At 39.8% G+C, this 17,176-nt stretch overlaps 1 protein-coding gene across 6 annotated transcripts in view; it reads left to right on the top strand.

Moving 5' to 3' along the window:
• The window catches only part of LOC126919626 (probable nuclear hormone receptor HR3), a 137,016-nt gene that overhangs the window by 17,999 nt on the left and 101,841 nt on the right, over positions 1–17,176 (top strand). For 3 of the 6 annotated variants that reach the window (XM_050729093.1, XM_050729088.1, XM_050729087.1), the window contains exon 1: positions 238–4,207. The exons of 1 other annotated variant lie outside the window; for it this stretch is intronic. In XM_050729093.1, coding sequence (XP_050585050.1) covers positions 3,940–4,207 — 268 coding nt within the window. In that variant the 5' untranslated portion in view covers positions 238–3,939. Of the gene's footprint in view, positions 1–237; positions 4,208–17,176 lie in introns of those variants that run through there. 2 more of the 6 variants (XM_050729094.1, XM_050729089.1) reach the window with 1 other exon arrangement.

Here is a 17,176-nt window from a genome sequence, read left to right as displayed (position 1 = left end):
ATACAAGCTGGTAACGGATCGAACGAATACTAGCCAGAGCGCGCAGTGGTGGCGCGTGCGCGTCTCATCCCTGAATCGTGTTGAACCAATGAAACTCTCCCTCTTACACAGGCCTCGGAGATAGAACATTTCGATATATTTCGGGTAATTTCTATCAGCGATGTGACCCCATAGAAATCGTCGCGAAACACGGGAAGAAAGTGTGAGACGTTGGTACATTAGAGCGGTGGCCGGATCAGTTGACGAGGGATGTTGACAAGAGGGATAATCAGTTACGAGGGAAATGGATATATGAATCAGTGTTATCCGGGCGGGGTGGTAGTGAACGGTGGCTCAACACTGGCTGCCATCTGCTGACGGTCGCTTTAAGCTCGAGCCACTGGTTCCCCGTGAAGTGCATAGCCGAAACGAGACGTTCAGCTCTGAAACGACATCACCACGAGCTTTTTTTCGAAACATCCGAGGGTGATTCCGTTCGTGACGCGATCTACGCGCGACAGCTGCGACGTGGGTTCTCTTACAAGTGTTGTTTTCGTGGTACCGTGTTGTGTTCCTGCCAGAATCGAGGGGACGAACGGTCACGTACCAGCGAGCCAGGATGACGGAGACGACAATGACGTAAAGCCCACGAGGCCAAGTGGATCCGACTGGCGGTCTGACTCGTTCTCTGTGTACGAGTGTCGTGATCCTTGGCCAAAATTCATCTCGGAGCAGAGCTTGACACTAAATCTATCGTGTGATATTAAAAATTATGGAAATTAGGTGGATCGTAAGTCGTGGTACCTTCATCGAGATTCGAGAGATTGGACAATGATTAAAGAAACATCGCTCAAGCATGCGATGATCCTTCGCAGTGCTCCCTCGTGTGAATACTTGAAGCTTGCAAAACGTCGTCTAGTCGATGACTGAACTTTCGTCGCATTTTACAGCTGAGACTGATATCGTCTATCGTGTTATCGTGTTCCTCAAAGAACTATTGAAATTACGTGATATTATAGTACTTGTTGAAATAACGATAATTGGTGGTTTGCTCCGTGGGACGTTAGTCCGATGAAGGAAATCGATCGAAGAGTGGACGATCGGGACGAGGCGAAATGTGAAGGAACAGGAAACGCGAACGCGGGTATCAAATTGTTTCGCTACGTTGCACGACGTCATGTTGAACGACGAAGCTGGTTGTTAACGGAATATCGACCGAAGACCGTAGCTACCGAATTAGTCGTGGCGAAGGTCGCACATAAACGCGTGCACCTCGTTCCTTGAGATTTGGATCAGCAACCCCAAAAAAGTGTTAAGGGCGCCTCCAAACTTCAACCTTTGTCAAACATACAGACAATTATCAACCGACACAGCCCTCAACAAGCCATTAGTTCTGTAAGTTACGAGAAAACAGACCTGACAGTCGTTCGTGCAAAGTGCTTTTTTTATTCGGGAAAAATTCGTGAGTCAACGTCGTTAATTGTGTCTTATCCCTGCCAGTGACGCGTATATATCTTTAAGAAGATTAGAAAACTCATGACGCACGGGTCTGCAATTAGTGCGTCCAGATTAACGAGCAGAAACATTGAAACCGAAAGTGCGAACTGGATGAAACTCCCTCGAAGAACAGTTCTCTGAACGAGACCTACTGACCTATCGACTCGTTGCCCCACCTTGTTTCTGCCGCCACATTTCTTTTTCCTTTTTTTTACTGTTGCTGTTACTACTAGATATCGAATCGACTAGGTAAATTGACGCATCAGAGGACACCGACCGGTGGAGGAAGTGGGCATTAGAAGACAGGAGGGCGACGTAGCTGCGCGTACGAACGCGCGGGTGAATCGAAGAGAGTCGTTCTTTGAACGAGACCCACTGACCTATCGACTCGCCGTTCCACTCCTACTACCCTAGCCGTCTTTCTTTCCTCGCCACCCTATTTCAGCTTTTCTCCCCTGCGTTTGTTGGCGTGCCGCGTCGGGGTATTCGTAATTCCATTTCGTGTTTCCCCTGACAGGGGTAACGTTCGAGGATACGAAAGGGTCGATATCAACACGGTACACATACATATGTACACAACGCAAATACGTAAATACACGTACATAACGTATATAAGGACAAACGAGTGCCTAAGTATTTTCAATCGGTACTTCTGACTGATCGTTCTAGGTGTAAAAATTTCCAGACTCTCTATTCCCTTTGCCTTTTTCTATCTTTCCTGTATTCGTTACTCCGCTTTGGAGATTTTTTACTTCTTTTTTTTTAACATTTATCGCCGACGTTACCGTGTTCAGGGTATATTATTATTAATCTCGATCGTTTTTCGCGGTTCTTTAGTTTCATTGGATCGTCTAGTAGATCGAGTCAAGTAACTGAATTAAGATATCGTTGATACAAGGTGAAGAGTGCCTAAATTTTATGCCTTTCTCGATTGACTGATTATTGATACGTGGATCGTGGACACGTAACGCAATCGTTGTTACAATCCTTGTGTCTTGTTCTCAAATTTATCTCGCGTACCTTAATTGTTTCAACTTCCTTTCCCTTCGTCTTTATCGTGAAAGAAGATCGACGTCGATCTCTTTCATTACAAAGTAACGAAGGTCGACAACGTTTTGCGATCGATACGATAAACAGTGCCTCGAGATTATTCTCTTCTCTCGACTGATCGACGAAGAAACATATACATTGTTGTATCTTATAAGCTTTCTTGATTTTTCGCGATTTTTCGCTTGTTACTCCCTTGGGTGTGCCCGAAATTCCTAGTTTTTCACCTTGTTCCCTTTCATTTTCAAAAGGGGACTGAAGATATAGCTCGAAGACGAAACTTTATCTAAGTGACTGACAAAAATCGACGACTGATCGAAGAGAAAAAAAAGAAACTCTTTCAACGGCGAACGATATTCGTACATACTTTCGACTCGAATTTCATCGTCTTTCTCGAAATTTTTATGAAGTTTTATTTATCGTGATTAAAAGACTCCCCTTCTTACTCATCTCATCGTCCAGGGAACGAATCGTGATCAACAAGCACAGAATGATAATGATCGACTATACACGAGAAAAGTACACGAAGGTCGGTAAAAATTGATCGTATACCGATTATCTTTCCATGTCTTGCATCCTCGATACACCATCGATCTCGTTAACGTATCAGCCGCCATTGATTCGATCGCACGAATGCGACCACGGGAAGAATTAACGCATACCGTTGACTAGCTTGCCAAACTAATCGAATCGTCGAACTTTTGCCGGGTCGACAGTACGATCGATCGAACGGTACACAGGGGCAGTCCTTGACAGTGCATCTTTAATCTCGTTCGCGGAAGAGATGGCATCTGAATCGCGATTCGAAGCCGTCGTAATGTCCTCTGATGTCAAACGGGATTGCGTGGCAACCGTCGAGGAATTTTCTCCTTATAAGAGCGTAATGTGCTGGTTCAGGCCGTTGACAACGATAGCCTGATCGTAAAACGAGGGAGGCAAGACTGAAAGAGAGGGAAAGTCTATCAGCAATAAACCAGGATAAGAGAGGAGAAGGTACCAGAGGCAGCACACGAACGGACGCGTTGTTAAAAGGTCTATCGAGATAACATGAATAAAAGATATATGTAAAAAAAAAGTACTATCTTGTAACGTGTAAAGAGAAAACTACAAAAAACGATATATGTATATATATACATCTATGATCGAAAAGTGTGAAGAAATTCGTTAATCGAGCAGAAGCGGCGAGCTGTGCGCAGGTACGAGTCAGGGTAACAATTTTCCACCTGCGGAGCGAGATAGAAACGTGCCTGATCCAATACGTTCAGCATCTACTCGCCTCGTCGCATCGAATCGCCGAGCTTCGGAGCGAAAACGGGAACAGTGTGACAGTCGATCACGTTCGAATCACGTTTTTCTCTTCTCGAACGCCAGAAAAATGTCGCGACTGTCGTTAATGGAAGTTTAAAGAGCAACTGTATGCGAAAAAGAGGGAAAAAAGTCGCAACGCGAATCGAAGAAAGGAGGAACGTAAGGAAAAAAAAAGAAAAAGATAAAATGGCGGAAAGCGCGGCAAGTCCGGGTTCCGTGCAGGTAGCTGCGAATAGTCCGCAGCAACAACAGCAACAGTCGCAACCACAGCAACAAACTCAACAAAATCAACAACCACCGGATATAAGCAGCTCGCAGTTGGCGTCTCCACCGATCACGGGCACAGGTACGAATAGGAAACGATCGAGATCTTCCGGTAGGGTTATATTTAAGATCTATAGGCATCTCAATTTAAATTGCTTTTATTCGATTAGAGGCATTAGGGATACTTTTAACGCCTGCTTCGTGTGATTGTCATCTCTCTAGAATCTTTTTCGTAAAGAAAGCAGGATGTAATATTGATGTAATATTAACACCGAGCGTTGAATGTTACTTTACGTCTGTTTTAATTAAATTTTTTATTAACGAATTGTTAAGAAGGATAATGATCCTCGTCAATGGACGAGGGAGTAGATAGAAACTTGGCGATCATTTGCAAGTTGAATGGGTTCAGCGAGTCAAATACATACTACTTTGTGTCTTGATCGTCTCTGTTTTCTTAAAGTCAAACTGATGCCATGTGGAGGTTTCTCTAAGTGAAGAAGCTTGCAGGTTTCTTGATATCGTGTATTGATTAAATGAATCGATTAAATGGCAACTATAAAGCATTGATTACAAAATATAGGTGAAAGTTTCAGATATTCGAGAATGCTCCGACTGTAACGCGATAATATCTACGTAGAAGGTCCCTTACATGGCGCATCGCCAAACTAAACCGGATCAATGTCGAACACGTAATGTTTCCTGGGGAATGCTTTGAACTCCTGCGTCGCATTTTAATTAACGAAATTAATTTTGGCTCGGTTAAATGATCGTGAAGTAATTACTGAATCAATTGATTCAGATGTACGAAGAGGCTCGAGACAGTTTCTCGATCATATTACGTAAATTTTCATAAAAGAAATTCAATTTGGCAAATTTGTAATTAAAAGTATGCTCGGGAATTACGTAACTCTGCGTCCTTGCTTATTCGATCAGTCGGCTTTTGTTGCTAAACTGTAACGCACGAAGTTGTCGTATCTTTAAATTAAAATAAAACCAGATAATATTCACTTCAAAGAATTTGTACTATTGAGATGGTTTCAGCTGTAGACAGAAGTTACACAATTTGTCACATTAAAAAGTTCGTGCATAGTAAAAATGTTACTTCTACATGGATATTTTATCCTTTATTATCTTCACTGATATTTATTCAGTGTCTTGAATATAATTAGTATGTACATTGTATTGTATCATTCACGCATATATTTTTTACAAGTATAAAATAATCACTATAAGAGATATCTATAAATAAATGTTCTTCTATTTGAAGATTCTCTTATATAAAACTATCAGATTCCTCTATTAGTTCAGATACTGAATCAGCTTCGTTATAATTATTTCTTTAGATATATTCAGCAACTATCAGGTGCTAAATATACACATTAGAAAGATTTGTGCTTGGACCTACTCCGCTTCCTGACATAAATCACAACTGCGTCATTTTTCTATTAACGAAATCATCGATCCATCTTCGACCCAATCAGATGATAAACATCTCAGGCAAACAGTCCGTCTGTCTGTACACGGAAACGTAACACAAAAATGTAACCTGTCTGGCAAATATCCATATCGGTGATGCCATCACAAGGTGAACATTTTGCGATAACTAATAACGAACTACGCCAGTCTGAATCGTTCTTTAGTTCGCATAGCCGAATGCTGTTCACGCAGCCAAAGCCACTCCTCACGGGATCAGGAACGTTCAGAATCCGCTATTACCATATCGAATGGCCAAGTCAGCGTCGAAACTTCTATCAAACCATTAGATTTCATCTACGATCAACGGTATATTGGCTTACGGGCCAAAATTAAACTATCGAATAATGGCAGCCACTCAAAGAAAGATGGATGGTGTTCATTGATAAAATTTATAATTTAAAGAAATATTTTAATACTGAAATTTTTATAACAAGAAGATGAATCGCAAATATTAATTCCCTCTATTTAGGAAGAGAGAAAAATTCTGATACAAATATTTGTTGCCATATTTTGCAAAAGGAATTCTTCCGTTTTTAAATTCTTGTTTTTTATGAACACAGTTAAAAAATGCAGTCTGAACAGGCATTTGTCCCTTGAATATTATAACGAATACATTACATTGCCTTGTATATGCCTTGTATAAATATCCGTGCACATTTAAATTCTCCATAAATGCTTCAATATCCATAATTGCGACTTCGCCATATCCTGGCCCCATCGTATTATACAAGTACCTCAATTGAACATGTTAAACTTCCATATCTTCCTCAATGTAATAACGTCCAAATTCCAAGCACCAAAGTAAAAGAAGAAAGCGTCCGTTAATACAAAAAGACTGTTGATACGAGAGGGGCAAGGTCCACGTGGCAGTGGGTATAAATCAAAGTTGAGTTAGCTACAGAGAGGAAAGAGATGGTCGAGGTCGGTTGTTCGCTTTGGCCGCGTAATGAAGGGCCATTACTCGTCGCGGGTTGTACAGCGAGACGGAGCGGCCCGATATGCCGGCGCTTTTCGTGCACGCTTCTCATCCCATGGCGGGGAGAGAAAGGGGCAGAGAATGGCTAGCGGCGGGAAGGAGAGAGCGCGAGTCGCGTTAGCGGATCTGTCGGTCGAGTAACGGAACGCTTTCGAGTACCGCTAGCACCGGCTCTGACGCGGTTACCGGACACCGTTACTTCGGTGATCCGCGAGTACCCACCACGTGCTGTCTCACCGTTCTCTTTGAAACACGCGGCTCGTTCGAGTAGAAGGAAAACGTTTGCCCCGGGACGAAGCGGCGCGAATTCGTCGAACCGTGGAAAAATTGCGATCCCTCTGCCGGCAGGATTTGCTACTGATTTACAATTGATATACGGTTGCTCCTTTTTCTTTATATCTTAGCAGACGTTGTCGCCGGCATCGACTTCTTCTCCCGCGAACCAGCCAGTTCCGTCTACATTAGCTTGATTCATTGTTACGGCTTATGGGTAACCGCTGTTGCCGCGGTGCAGTATCGCGCACGATATCGCCGTTTGTTTTTACGCTTTACGTTTCCATCGAGCATCGCTGGAACTTTACAACGGTGAATCGAGGGGTCGCGGAAAGTCTGGAGGAAGAATTAGTGGAATTATATTGAAAGTTAGATACAGTGAGGGATGATTTTGAAACTTAAGGCGTATTGCAATATATTTTTACTTATTTAGTCACTTGCGTGTCTCTTTTTCATGCTAGTCTTGTTTATGTAGTTTGTTATTTTTTTATGTAAATGTAACTTTTGAATCTAGTAATAATATACAGAAATGTTAACATATCTTATATCAATTTGCATTATATACCTTAATTAACAAGTATCGGTAATCAATGAGCATTATCGTGCGAAGGAAAAGATAAAAATCACCCCTCCAAAATTACATGAGGTAATCCAAACAGTTATGAGTCATCTAATCGTCATTGCACTAAATAGGAGTTAAAACATATGAATTGTATTTGGAACCAAAACTGTGATATGAAGTAATGAAAGGAACCTTAGGCAACGCTCCAGAACTTGCTCAACATATATGTAGCTCAGTTATATTGTTCTTATTGGTTTACTAAACTACTGTGGAAGCGAGCAGGTTAATTTGAAAAGGACATTCCACAGTAATAAAAATAAAACAGTCTTTTATCAATGTCAACGTGCAAGCGAAGCATATTAACACTCCAAAAATACCAACCAATCAGGAATATATTCGTACAATCATAAATTATTGTCCATTGTCTTCCTGCCAGTCAACCCAATCGCTGACACGAAATATTACTTAACAGTACTGTGGTAGCGCGTCGACGGATCTGTTATCGTAACACGCCGGTCGTTCAATGGCGAATACATTGAGACTCGGTTCGGCAAGATAATGGAACCGGTTGTGGCGAAGGTGCGCGGAGGTAGCCGCAAGCGGGTGCTAGAATCACAGTTAACCGGGCAATTTTTTAACCGCCTTATTATTACGATATTACGATGACTGCTGCGCGCAGACGAAGCTTTCGCGCGTTAAAAGCGCCGTTTTAATCGCCTTCGTCCCGGACCGCGGCGAAGCGCGCGGCGTCATGCACGCGTATTACGCATAACGGAAAAAGGAAGACTTCGAATGAATCGATGCTCACGCGAACAGCCATTTCTCAAGGTACATCTCGCGCCGGGTCTAGAGGTTAGGAGGCCAGGCACTTTGCCGTTTGTAGCTCATGTCCGGTACCATGGGAAACTTTACGAGGCAATATTTGTTGTAATATTCCCTGTTCATTAACCATTCATAGGCGTTTAGAGGCGTATTCTTCGTCGATTATAATATTTGCCTTACGCCGAATCCACGCGAGCACGCCTTGTTAGCGGTATGTACCGTTGCATTAACGACCCATCGCTCATTTATTTTTACACTCGCACATTCCATCCTTGCGTTCACTCTGGCTTCCGAAGGTTTCATCCTCGATTTAATACGAATTTTGTAGGTCCTCCTGACTTTTATTATTGTTGTTTGATGAAAAACAAAGTGTATTTTTTCATCCCTTTGTGATTCTCCGGAAAACCGGAGACGTTTCCGTGGAGAATATTTTTTCTACGACAATTCGTTTCTAGAATTATTTTTACCGTTATTCTGACGGAAGTCAAATAGCGATATTCAACGTTATTCATTTTCCAGAATCGAAAACATCTATTTTTCGATCGGAGAGGTATTCGCAAATGTTACTAGGTCAACGATTTTGTTGCTTACTGCTGATACTCACCAATCGTGCTCGAATATCGTTTAACAAGGTAATTAATCCTCGTCCGCGATCACGAATAATTATCTAACATGTGTCGCGTTTAATTGTCACGGCTCGATTATTGTCGTTATGTAAAGCGTGCGACTTTGTTTCACTTAACTTGTCATTTAACTTGTCTTGCCGTAGGTTAAGGTCTTTCTGCGTTTTTGCAGAGTTTATCTTTATTGTTAAGCGTTCTTACGTTGGGCTACCTGTTCATGTATCATGCTGAAATAACGAGGCACATCTCTAGGATCTACAGGTTACGAGGTCAGGCACTTTGCTATTTACCGCACGTGTTCCGTACATACCATCGATATACGATAATCGGCCGGCTTGATGTTTTGTGCTTTGCACGTTTTTCTAAGCGTTCTGCTTAGGAATTATGCCTGGACTGTTTTGAACATACTTTATATCGATTCCTTATTTCATTACTTAACTATGTTATTTTAGTAATGAAATTTTGTAATCAAAGTATGAATCATTTTTATTGATATATCTTTCTTGATCGTGATTTCGCTAAATTTATCGATTCATGCTCTTGCCATTTCGATGACAGTTTCGACAAATTTATATTTGTATAAAAAAATTTATATTGCGCCTTAAAAATGTAAAACGTTGTTGCTTTAAACATCATTGAAGGATTGATAGAAGAGTGTTTTTTTAATAAAACTATGCATAAACGAAAATCGTTATTGAATGTTGCAAAATTGTAAAATGCAACCTAATATATTCATTTATCAAAATCGATCGAAATATCGTGTGTTTTAAACATTCTTTATAGCGAAAGAAAGGGAATACCGGTGTCTGTTGTTCTCAAATTTTAAAATCTCATCGTTCCAAAGGTCGAATTAACATCAATTTGTGTGGTTTAGCGTCATTATCGCTGGGTCGATAAACGCCTCCGCGAGATGGCTTTCAAATTGGAAGGATGAAAGGAGATTCCACGGATATTCCCAAACATCTTGTACTTTTTACACCGTAAAAAGTAATTTCTGCAAGGCAAAAACACAGTGCAAATAAAATGCAACCAAAGAAAAAGAATATTTCTCTTCATTAACCCCTTCGCAAAGAACGAAGTAAACATCGGAACAGTTATTTTCGTGTTTTCATGAATCACGCGAAAATAATCATCGTCGCTTCTATAAATACGATCTAACAACGTGAACAAATTTAGATCTTGCACATTAAGTTTCCTTTTCATCTGGAATCTTGCGATACGATTAATAATTGCGAGACAAAGATTCTGTTCGTCGAGCGAAAAGGTTGAGGACGATGAACGAAATTGTTGCTGTGAACTGTTTAATGTCGCCCGTTATTACGTTACGATCACATCATACACGTGTACCTAGTGCACCGGTTTTACGGAAAAGGGAAACTTCGAAGTAACGCGTTCAGGTATTAATCACACTTGTATATATCTGTTAGGTCTGAGGGTTACGGGGTCAGGCAGTTTGCCATTAACCGTTCGTGTCGGCCACACACTAAGCAAATGTACGTTATATATTCCGCCGATGTTTGTCCGTTTATCAATTTCTAGCATCTATTACACACAGTGTTAAAGGGTATAATAGAATTAATACACACAGTCGTCGCATTCATCGTGTGAATTTTTGGTAGGATTCCCCTAAATATTCTCTTTTTCGACCACTGTTGGACGATGCGGTCAATTTCAGAGAGATTTTAAATGGCCGATATTTGTTTCGTAAAGAAGAAATCCCTGATTGTACGGAATTATTTGTTGAAACGAAGCAATTAGTATTTTTAGAGGTAACTGTGCTATGGAAGTTGAACGATCAATAAAAGTCTAGTGGATGATATCGAATATGCAATACATTTTAATCCAGGAAACTTTATCTTTAGAATTTTTTATGGCTCGGTTACTGAGCGACGCATTGAATTATTTGTATGGTGTATTTATTTTTCAAAGTTTGTGCTATTGATAATCAAAATTAAATTAACGAATGAGACTGTTATGTATAATTCAACGAAATTTCGTTTATTGTATTTATTGAAGAAAATTACGCGGATCAAAGAAATTCGATTTTCCCGAAGTTTGAACTACAAAAACGTTGCTGAACCGAAGTTCGACGACAAGGAGATATTTCCAAGTTATACTTTATATCAAGGGTTAGTTCATAATGTCTCGCGATTTCCTTCGGGACACATCAAACGAGCGGGCAAGTAGTACGTCGAGCAATTCAAGCCTAGTTTGGTAAATAGACGTAAACAGATGGAAGCCGCCAAGGGGAAAGGAAATTCTGGCAAAGTAGAGTGCACTTTCGTGTATCAGACCTGTTTACAGTTCAGTTACATTCAATCGAGCGGTCTACTCTGAAAGAGCTTCTTTGCATATAAATTTCTTTTTTCTTTTCGCTACATTTATCTCATGCAGGAATTCGTAATCATACCCAGTCTCAATTTTCGTTATAGTTGTAAAATTGAAAGAAATAGTTATAAAATTATGACACGCGAGGAAACAGTTTTAAATTTAGAATTTTTAATGGAGAAAAAGTAATTAAAAACCTGGTACCGTGTTGTTCACGAGCGCAATAAACGACGTAACACGACAGAATATTCCATTAAGCGTTGAACTCTCATCAGCATCGAAAATACATGGTGTGTAAATGAATCGTGCCTCGAATGGCTCTTCAGAGAAAATATATGAAGACCGCAGGGAAGCAATATGATAAAGTCCATTTTTGTTAATTTTCCGATTTTCACATCATTTTTGGCTAAACATAATTTTTTAACGAAATTGGAAAAGAGGAACAATTTATAACTCTGCAGAGGTTTATAATCTCTCAAAAAATAATACCTATTTTTTAAGTTTTCACAGTGTATTGAATTTTAAAATTTCTTTCTAGTAAAAAAAAAAGAGAGACAGAAAAACAAAAAGAGCAAAAAACAGATACATCACGCTTTTTCCGTATTTTCTTTTGCAACTACCAACAACATTCCACAAAAAGGACACTAATAAAAACGAGACTACAAACATGGCAAAAACGAGCACCCAGTTTTTATTGTAAACGTGTCCACACAAAAATTACGGTCATTAAATTCCCATTGTTGCATGAATCACGTCACTCGCATAAACACAGAACCATACAACCGCTAAACCGCTCACCCTAGTAAAGGAAGCTTGTGTGAAACAGTGAAATGCGTAACATTTAAAAAAAGCGAAAGGATAAAGATTTCTGTTGAAGGAGAGACGAGGGAGTAATTCACACCCTTAACAATCTAATTCCCTTCTTACGGCCGTCAGGTTTGCGCACGAGACTCGTCTCGTTAACGAGCTTACAGAACGATGTAGGGTAAAAGTGCGTCCGACAGCGAAGCCCCGCTTCGAAACGCGACCGTGGCACGGTTTGGCCTCCTGTGGCGCGCTTAAAACCGACTGATACCTTGCATTCTAGTTATATGATGAAATTCCTTGTGCCGACGTCACCACTTCCTCCCCTTTTTCCCGAGCATACCGTGCTGCTTCCCCATTTATAAAACGAACCGCCTCTCACCAACTGAAAGCTTTTTTATACGCGCGTCGCAGGAATGCCGGGACGTTGAATGGCTCAGGAATATTGCGAACGACGAATAACCGCGGCAAAGGGCACTTTGCGTTTCGTGCATTTGGGCTTCGCCATTATGGTACCGGTGCAATTCTCTGCTACCTCGCTGGTGGGCTTTTGCTCGTTGTCGATTATCGCTGGAACCGTTTTATTTGTTTTCCGGCCATCGTAATTTGGAGAGTGGTGTTTGCATAATACGGATTTGGGTTAGGTTTGGTTAGAGGGTTGGTTAGATAGGGTGCTAGATTTTAGTTAGTATTGGTAATGAAACTGTAACTTGGCATCGTCGCTCTTGAAGGTTTGGTTGATAGTTACAAATACAGATTCTACTTACGTATTCGTTTATACATAATACATAAATAACAATGTATTCGTTAAATGTACTATAATTTCTTCATTTTACTATACTTGTTGTCGTAGTACTTTATAGTATTTGTATAAAACATGACATAAGTAAAAAGTAGGCGAATTATTATCACTAATGAAAAAGAAAAGGGAGTAGCAAGAAAATTCTTTTAGATAGAAGATCAAGCTAAGCCAGGTGTAATAAATTGTCAATAATCAGCAGATATTAAAACAAACTTCCTTTCAAAGAAACCTTCCTTAGTATAACAAACATTTATTTAAAGTCGTTCGTATATTTACATTCAAATATTTTCCTAGTACCAACTGCCGTTTCAATTACCGTTTATTACTGCACAGTTTCGTTCAAGGCGACGCTTTACCTTCAACCTAGCCACAATATTGGAACCCTTCCAAATTATTCTAGCAATTTGCAATTTTTTGATTTCGTTTGAAGCACCATTTAATTGCATCTCTGATCCTATCCCGTGAAATGAAATTTCGGAAACTCATACTGGACAGCTTGTCTGAAGTGGTCGCACACCTTGATCGTACAGCACTGGCCTCGCCCACCACTCTTTCAGATTTTCAGAGTTAGAGACCGCTCCCACCGAGAATCGCTCGTCCTTTTTCCCTCTTGCATGCCGGTTATCCTCGTTCTCGCGCATCATGTACACGTATTACGTAGCGCGGCAGTAGGCCAAGAGTTCGATGGCCTGCAGCCTTGCAAGGCCGGTCGCCGCAATGGTACTGAATACCACGTCAGATGACGCTGCTGACGCCACGATCATCGTGGACCAATCTTACGAAGCCAACTGGCACTTAGAGAACGGTCGTTGTATCGACCGGGACCGCTGATAACTGTGAGGGAGTTATCGTCGATGTTCAACTTTACCGACTAAGCTGGCTCCAAGTGCGGCGCCATAGTCAGCCACCTTGTTCGAATATTTCATTGGTGGATATGGGAATCACCGATTCGGATACCATGTTTCAAATTCGCGCTTTTTCCATAATAAGAATGTACTTAGCGATTTTCGTTTAATTTCCTTCATTTTTAAGATTTTTATGAATTGGAAATATACTCGTGATCGAATAAGGAATTTCAAGTTAAGTTTGTATTATTGAATTGTGTAAATTTGCAGGTGTCAAGTTCGTTTCTGTAGAAATGTATCTCATATTTTCTTTCCAATGTTTTATGTTTGCATTTCAATAAAGAGAGATATTCGTTAATTGAAAGATATTCAAATTGAAGAGATTCCGGGAGGAATGGTTAATGGTTCGTTGGAACAAGTTGAACGCCTATGGTTGGAAGACAGTTACGCCTTTGGTGTATCGTAAACTAAGTATTGTGACTTTCCCTCGATCGTTTACTCGGAGTATAAAACGCCTTATACGCTCAAGGACTCCCGAGTGGTTAACGATCCGAGACCTATTTTCCATTGGCTTATAAATCAGGGCAAAGTCCGATTAAACTCGTATCGAGCACGCCTATTTTGAGTTTAACGATTTTTATTAGAAGCGTAACGGACTGTCCGCATTTAGCTCCTTTTCAATTCCATTTTCCTGAATGATAAATTTCCTTGGGCTCAACGCTGATGCGGGTTGCCGTGACTGCACAGAACATTCAATCGATCCAATGATTATTCAATAAATTAAAGATCCTATGCAACTGCGAATTAAAAATTCATTCACTCGATATTATCGAGTATATGCAATCTATCCCCATGTTTTCGCTTGTATCTTTCTTGCCACTTATATCGGTGGTTTTTCCGCTTAAAATATGAAATAAAAATTAAACTGAAATTTTCTAAAATCGATGACAAAAGGAAGCATAGACAAACATTTTTAACGTTTATTTAAACTTACGCTAATTGACGTGTATTTGTTCCCATACGATTATACATACACACACTTCTACGTGCAATTATATTAACAAAGGGTGCTAAAATATCCGAATGGTCCAGTTATGAGAGTAATCATCCACCAAATCACTTGTCTTCGAATCTCAGCCAAGCAATCAACCTTCTACGTTTTCCCCTCCCTAAAAAGAGAAAAATAAAAAGAAAGAAATTCTCGGGATGAACCTGGAGAGATGTTCATCGAAATGGTCTCTCTCCGTCCGATTCCGGTGAATCGTTGGAGCGGGATTGTTGGCTCTCGCCGGCGTACCGAAGCGAAACGGCCGAGCGACGGTTGCAAGACGAAACTTCCGATTGCGACAGGCCTATTGCCGACAACAATCGCTCCTTACGTTAGGAGCGTGCACGGTCTCTCGGCCAGCCGAACAAACGCAAAGAAACGAGAAGGCCTCGCGATGCACGTTGATAGTTGCATGACGGTGCCTTTTAAAAAACTTCGTTTCACATCAACCGAGACGGGAACGGCTCACGGCACCGCGGCTCTCGGCTCACGACGGTGCGCTGCCTTTTTCTTGTAAAAGACCGAGCTTCCGTTTTGTTCTTTGCTCAAGGTACGGGGCTAAGGGGGTTGTAAATGAGCGCGTAATAATAGCTCGAAGCTGTATTTGCGACGTGCGACCAAGTCTTTTCTTCGCACGAACGGGAACAGCAATGAAAGGAACGTTTCGACGGGAAAACGATGTTCGATGGGAATGATCGGTCCGCGAATACGCGCGCCTACTGAGCTTCGATTTTTCACTCGAAGGGTGGGCGAAGGATGCGCGTGAACTCACGTTGACGAGCTCGTTTGATCGAGATTGAAATCTACTGGATTGAATGTCTACTATATTTTATGTTGCGTGGGTTGCTGTGATCTAGCATGGATTTTTCGTTTGAGTCGTTCGATATTTTGAGTACAAAAAGGAATAAAAAATTATGAAAAATTGTTGACATTTGTTGGTACATGATTATGATGTATTTCGCAGTATTCTTTTATGTTACGAATTTTTCTTTATAATAATAATTTTTGTAATTTTGTAACCATTATGGAACAGAATTTATTTGATAAATGTGATGAATATACTGTCGAGGTGGACAATGTGGACATATTACATTCAATGTGACACGGAGTAGAGTTTGTTTATGGTATTACGTCATTCATAACTATTATAGTTATCATATCATTATGGAATTATGATATCATATTATCAGAGGTTGTTACTGTATTATATGAAGTTTAAATTGCAAAATTCGAGACGTAAAGTTCCAAAATAGAATTTGAAACAATTTTCGTTACATTTGTTCAAAATTTGTCCATATATCTCTCTATTTAAATACAAAAAGTTGAAAACTTCTTATCGTTGAATTATAATAAGCAACTGATAATTTTAATAAATGACTGAGAGAAGTAATTAGCATTGTTGAAGTAAGAAAATGCTGTTTACCTTGAAAAATAGATAAATTTTCTTCATTTAAGGCTCGCTGGCTCGTTCACTTGTAAGCTACGAACTCTCGAACCACCCTTTCCTTGCATATATCACAGTGAAAGCGTAAAATTTAGTAAAGGTATATGCTGACGTTTCAATGTATGCATTTACGTGACAGTTTAGCGAAAGTGTCGAGAAGAATATAAGTGTCTACTATTTTTAGTAAATGTATTCATTTAGTAGACAATGAAATTGGTATGTGCATACATTAACTAGTAAGTAATTGACTATATATTTACCGAATTAATATCCCTTAATTGCTACGATAAAATATAAGTTTTGCAGCATTCCAATAAAGAAATTAAGAATAAAAGTCATCATAAAATAAATACAAGAATTTCTATTTCAAATTAGACATATCAAAATAAATATACATATTTAGGAATTGTATGTAATAATTGCACAAAAAATGTTTCCCTCGCTGGATTAATATAAAAATTGAATCGGTTAATTATGTTATTCTAAAAAATTGCCTTAGCCTCAAATTTGTATATGATTCTTATTACCGTTATTATCTTATGTTTCAGTATATAAAAATTTAAAAACGTTGACAAGATTCTGTTATATTCTCAGACTACATTTGATTTGTAAACCCATCCCCAAACCAAGACTATCTTTAGCATTATGTATGTAATTAGAAAATGAGAAGGCCGCACCCCATTGAAGATTAGTATCGCATGTTATTCGCGAACGAACATTGTAACAATACTTACATAGATATCATTTAATATCATTTAGGGTACTCTACGATCATATCGTAGCAGTTAAAAGATATAAACGCCTATTCACTATGATGTACATGTATCAAATTCGAATCGCAACTAACTAATCTAAATCTCACTGTGTCATTACCCATAATTGTAGCAGCGATTCAATTTAAAAAAAACGTCATAATACTAATCGTTATCATTTTTTATTTTTCAGGTAAGTTTCTTGTCCCTGTTTCACGTGCTTACATGAGAGTTTTCGAGAACCGTTTGGTGAGTACCTTCACGGAATTAACGAAATAGCACCGATACATCTCGTTAAAGTTTCCCGTAAGGCCGCGTGGTGTCAT

Source organism: Bombus affinis, chromosome 8, assembly GCF_024516045.1.
Source record: "Bombus affinis isolate iyBomAffi1 chromosome 8, iyBomAffi1.2, whole genome shotgun sequence".
In the NCBI taxonomy this organism is placed as follows: domain Eukaryota; kingdom Metazoa; phylum Arthropoda; class Insecta; order Hymenoptera; family Apidae; genus Bombus; species Bombus affinis.
The sequence above is the reverse complement of the archived record's forward strand: the minus strand, read 5'-3'. Positions and strand labels throughout refer to the sequence as shown.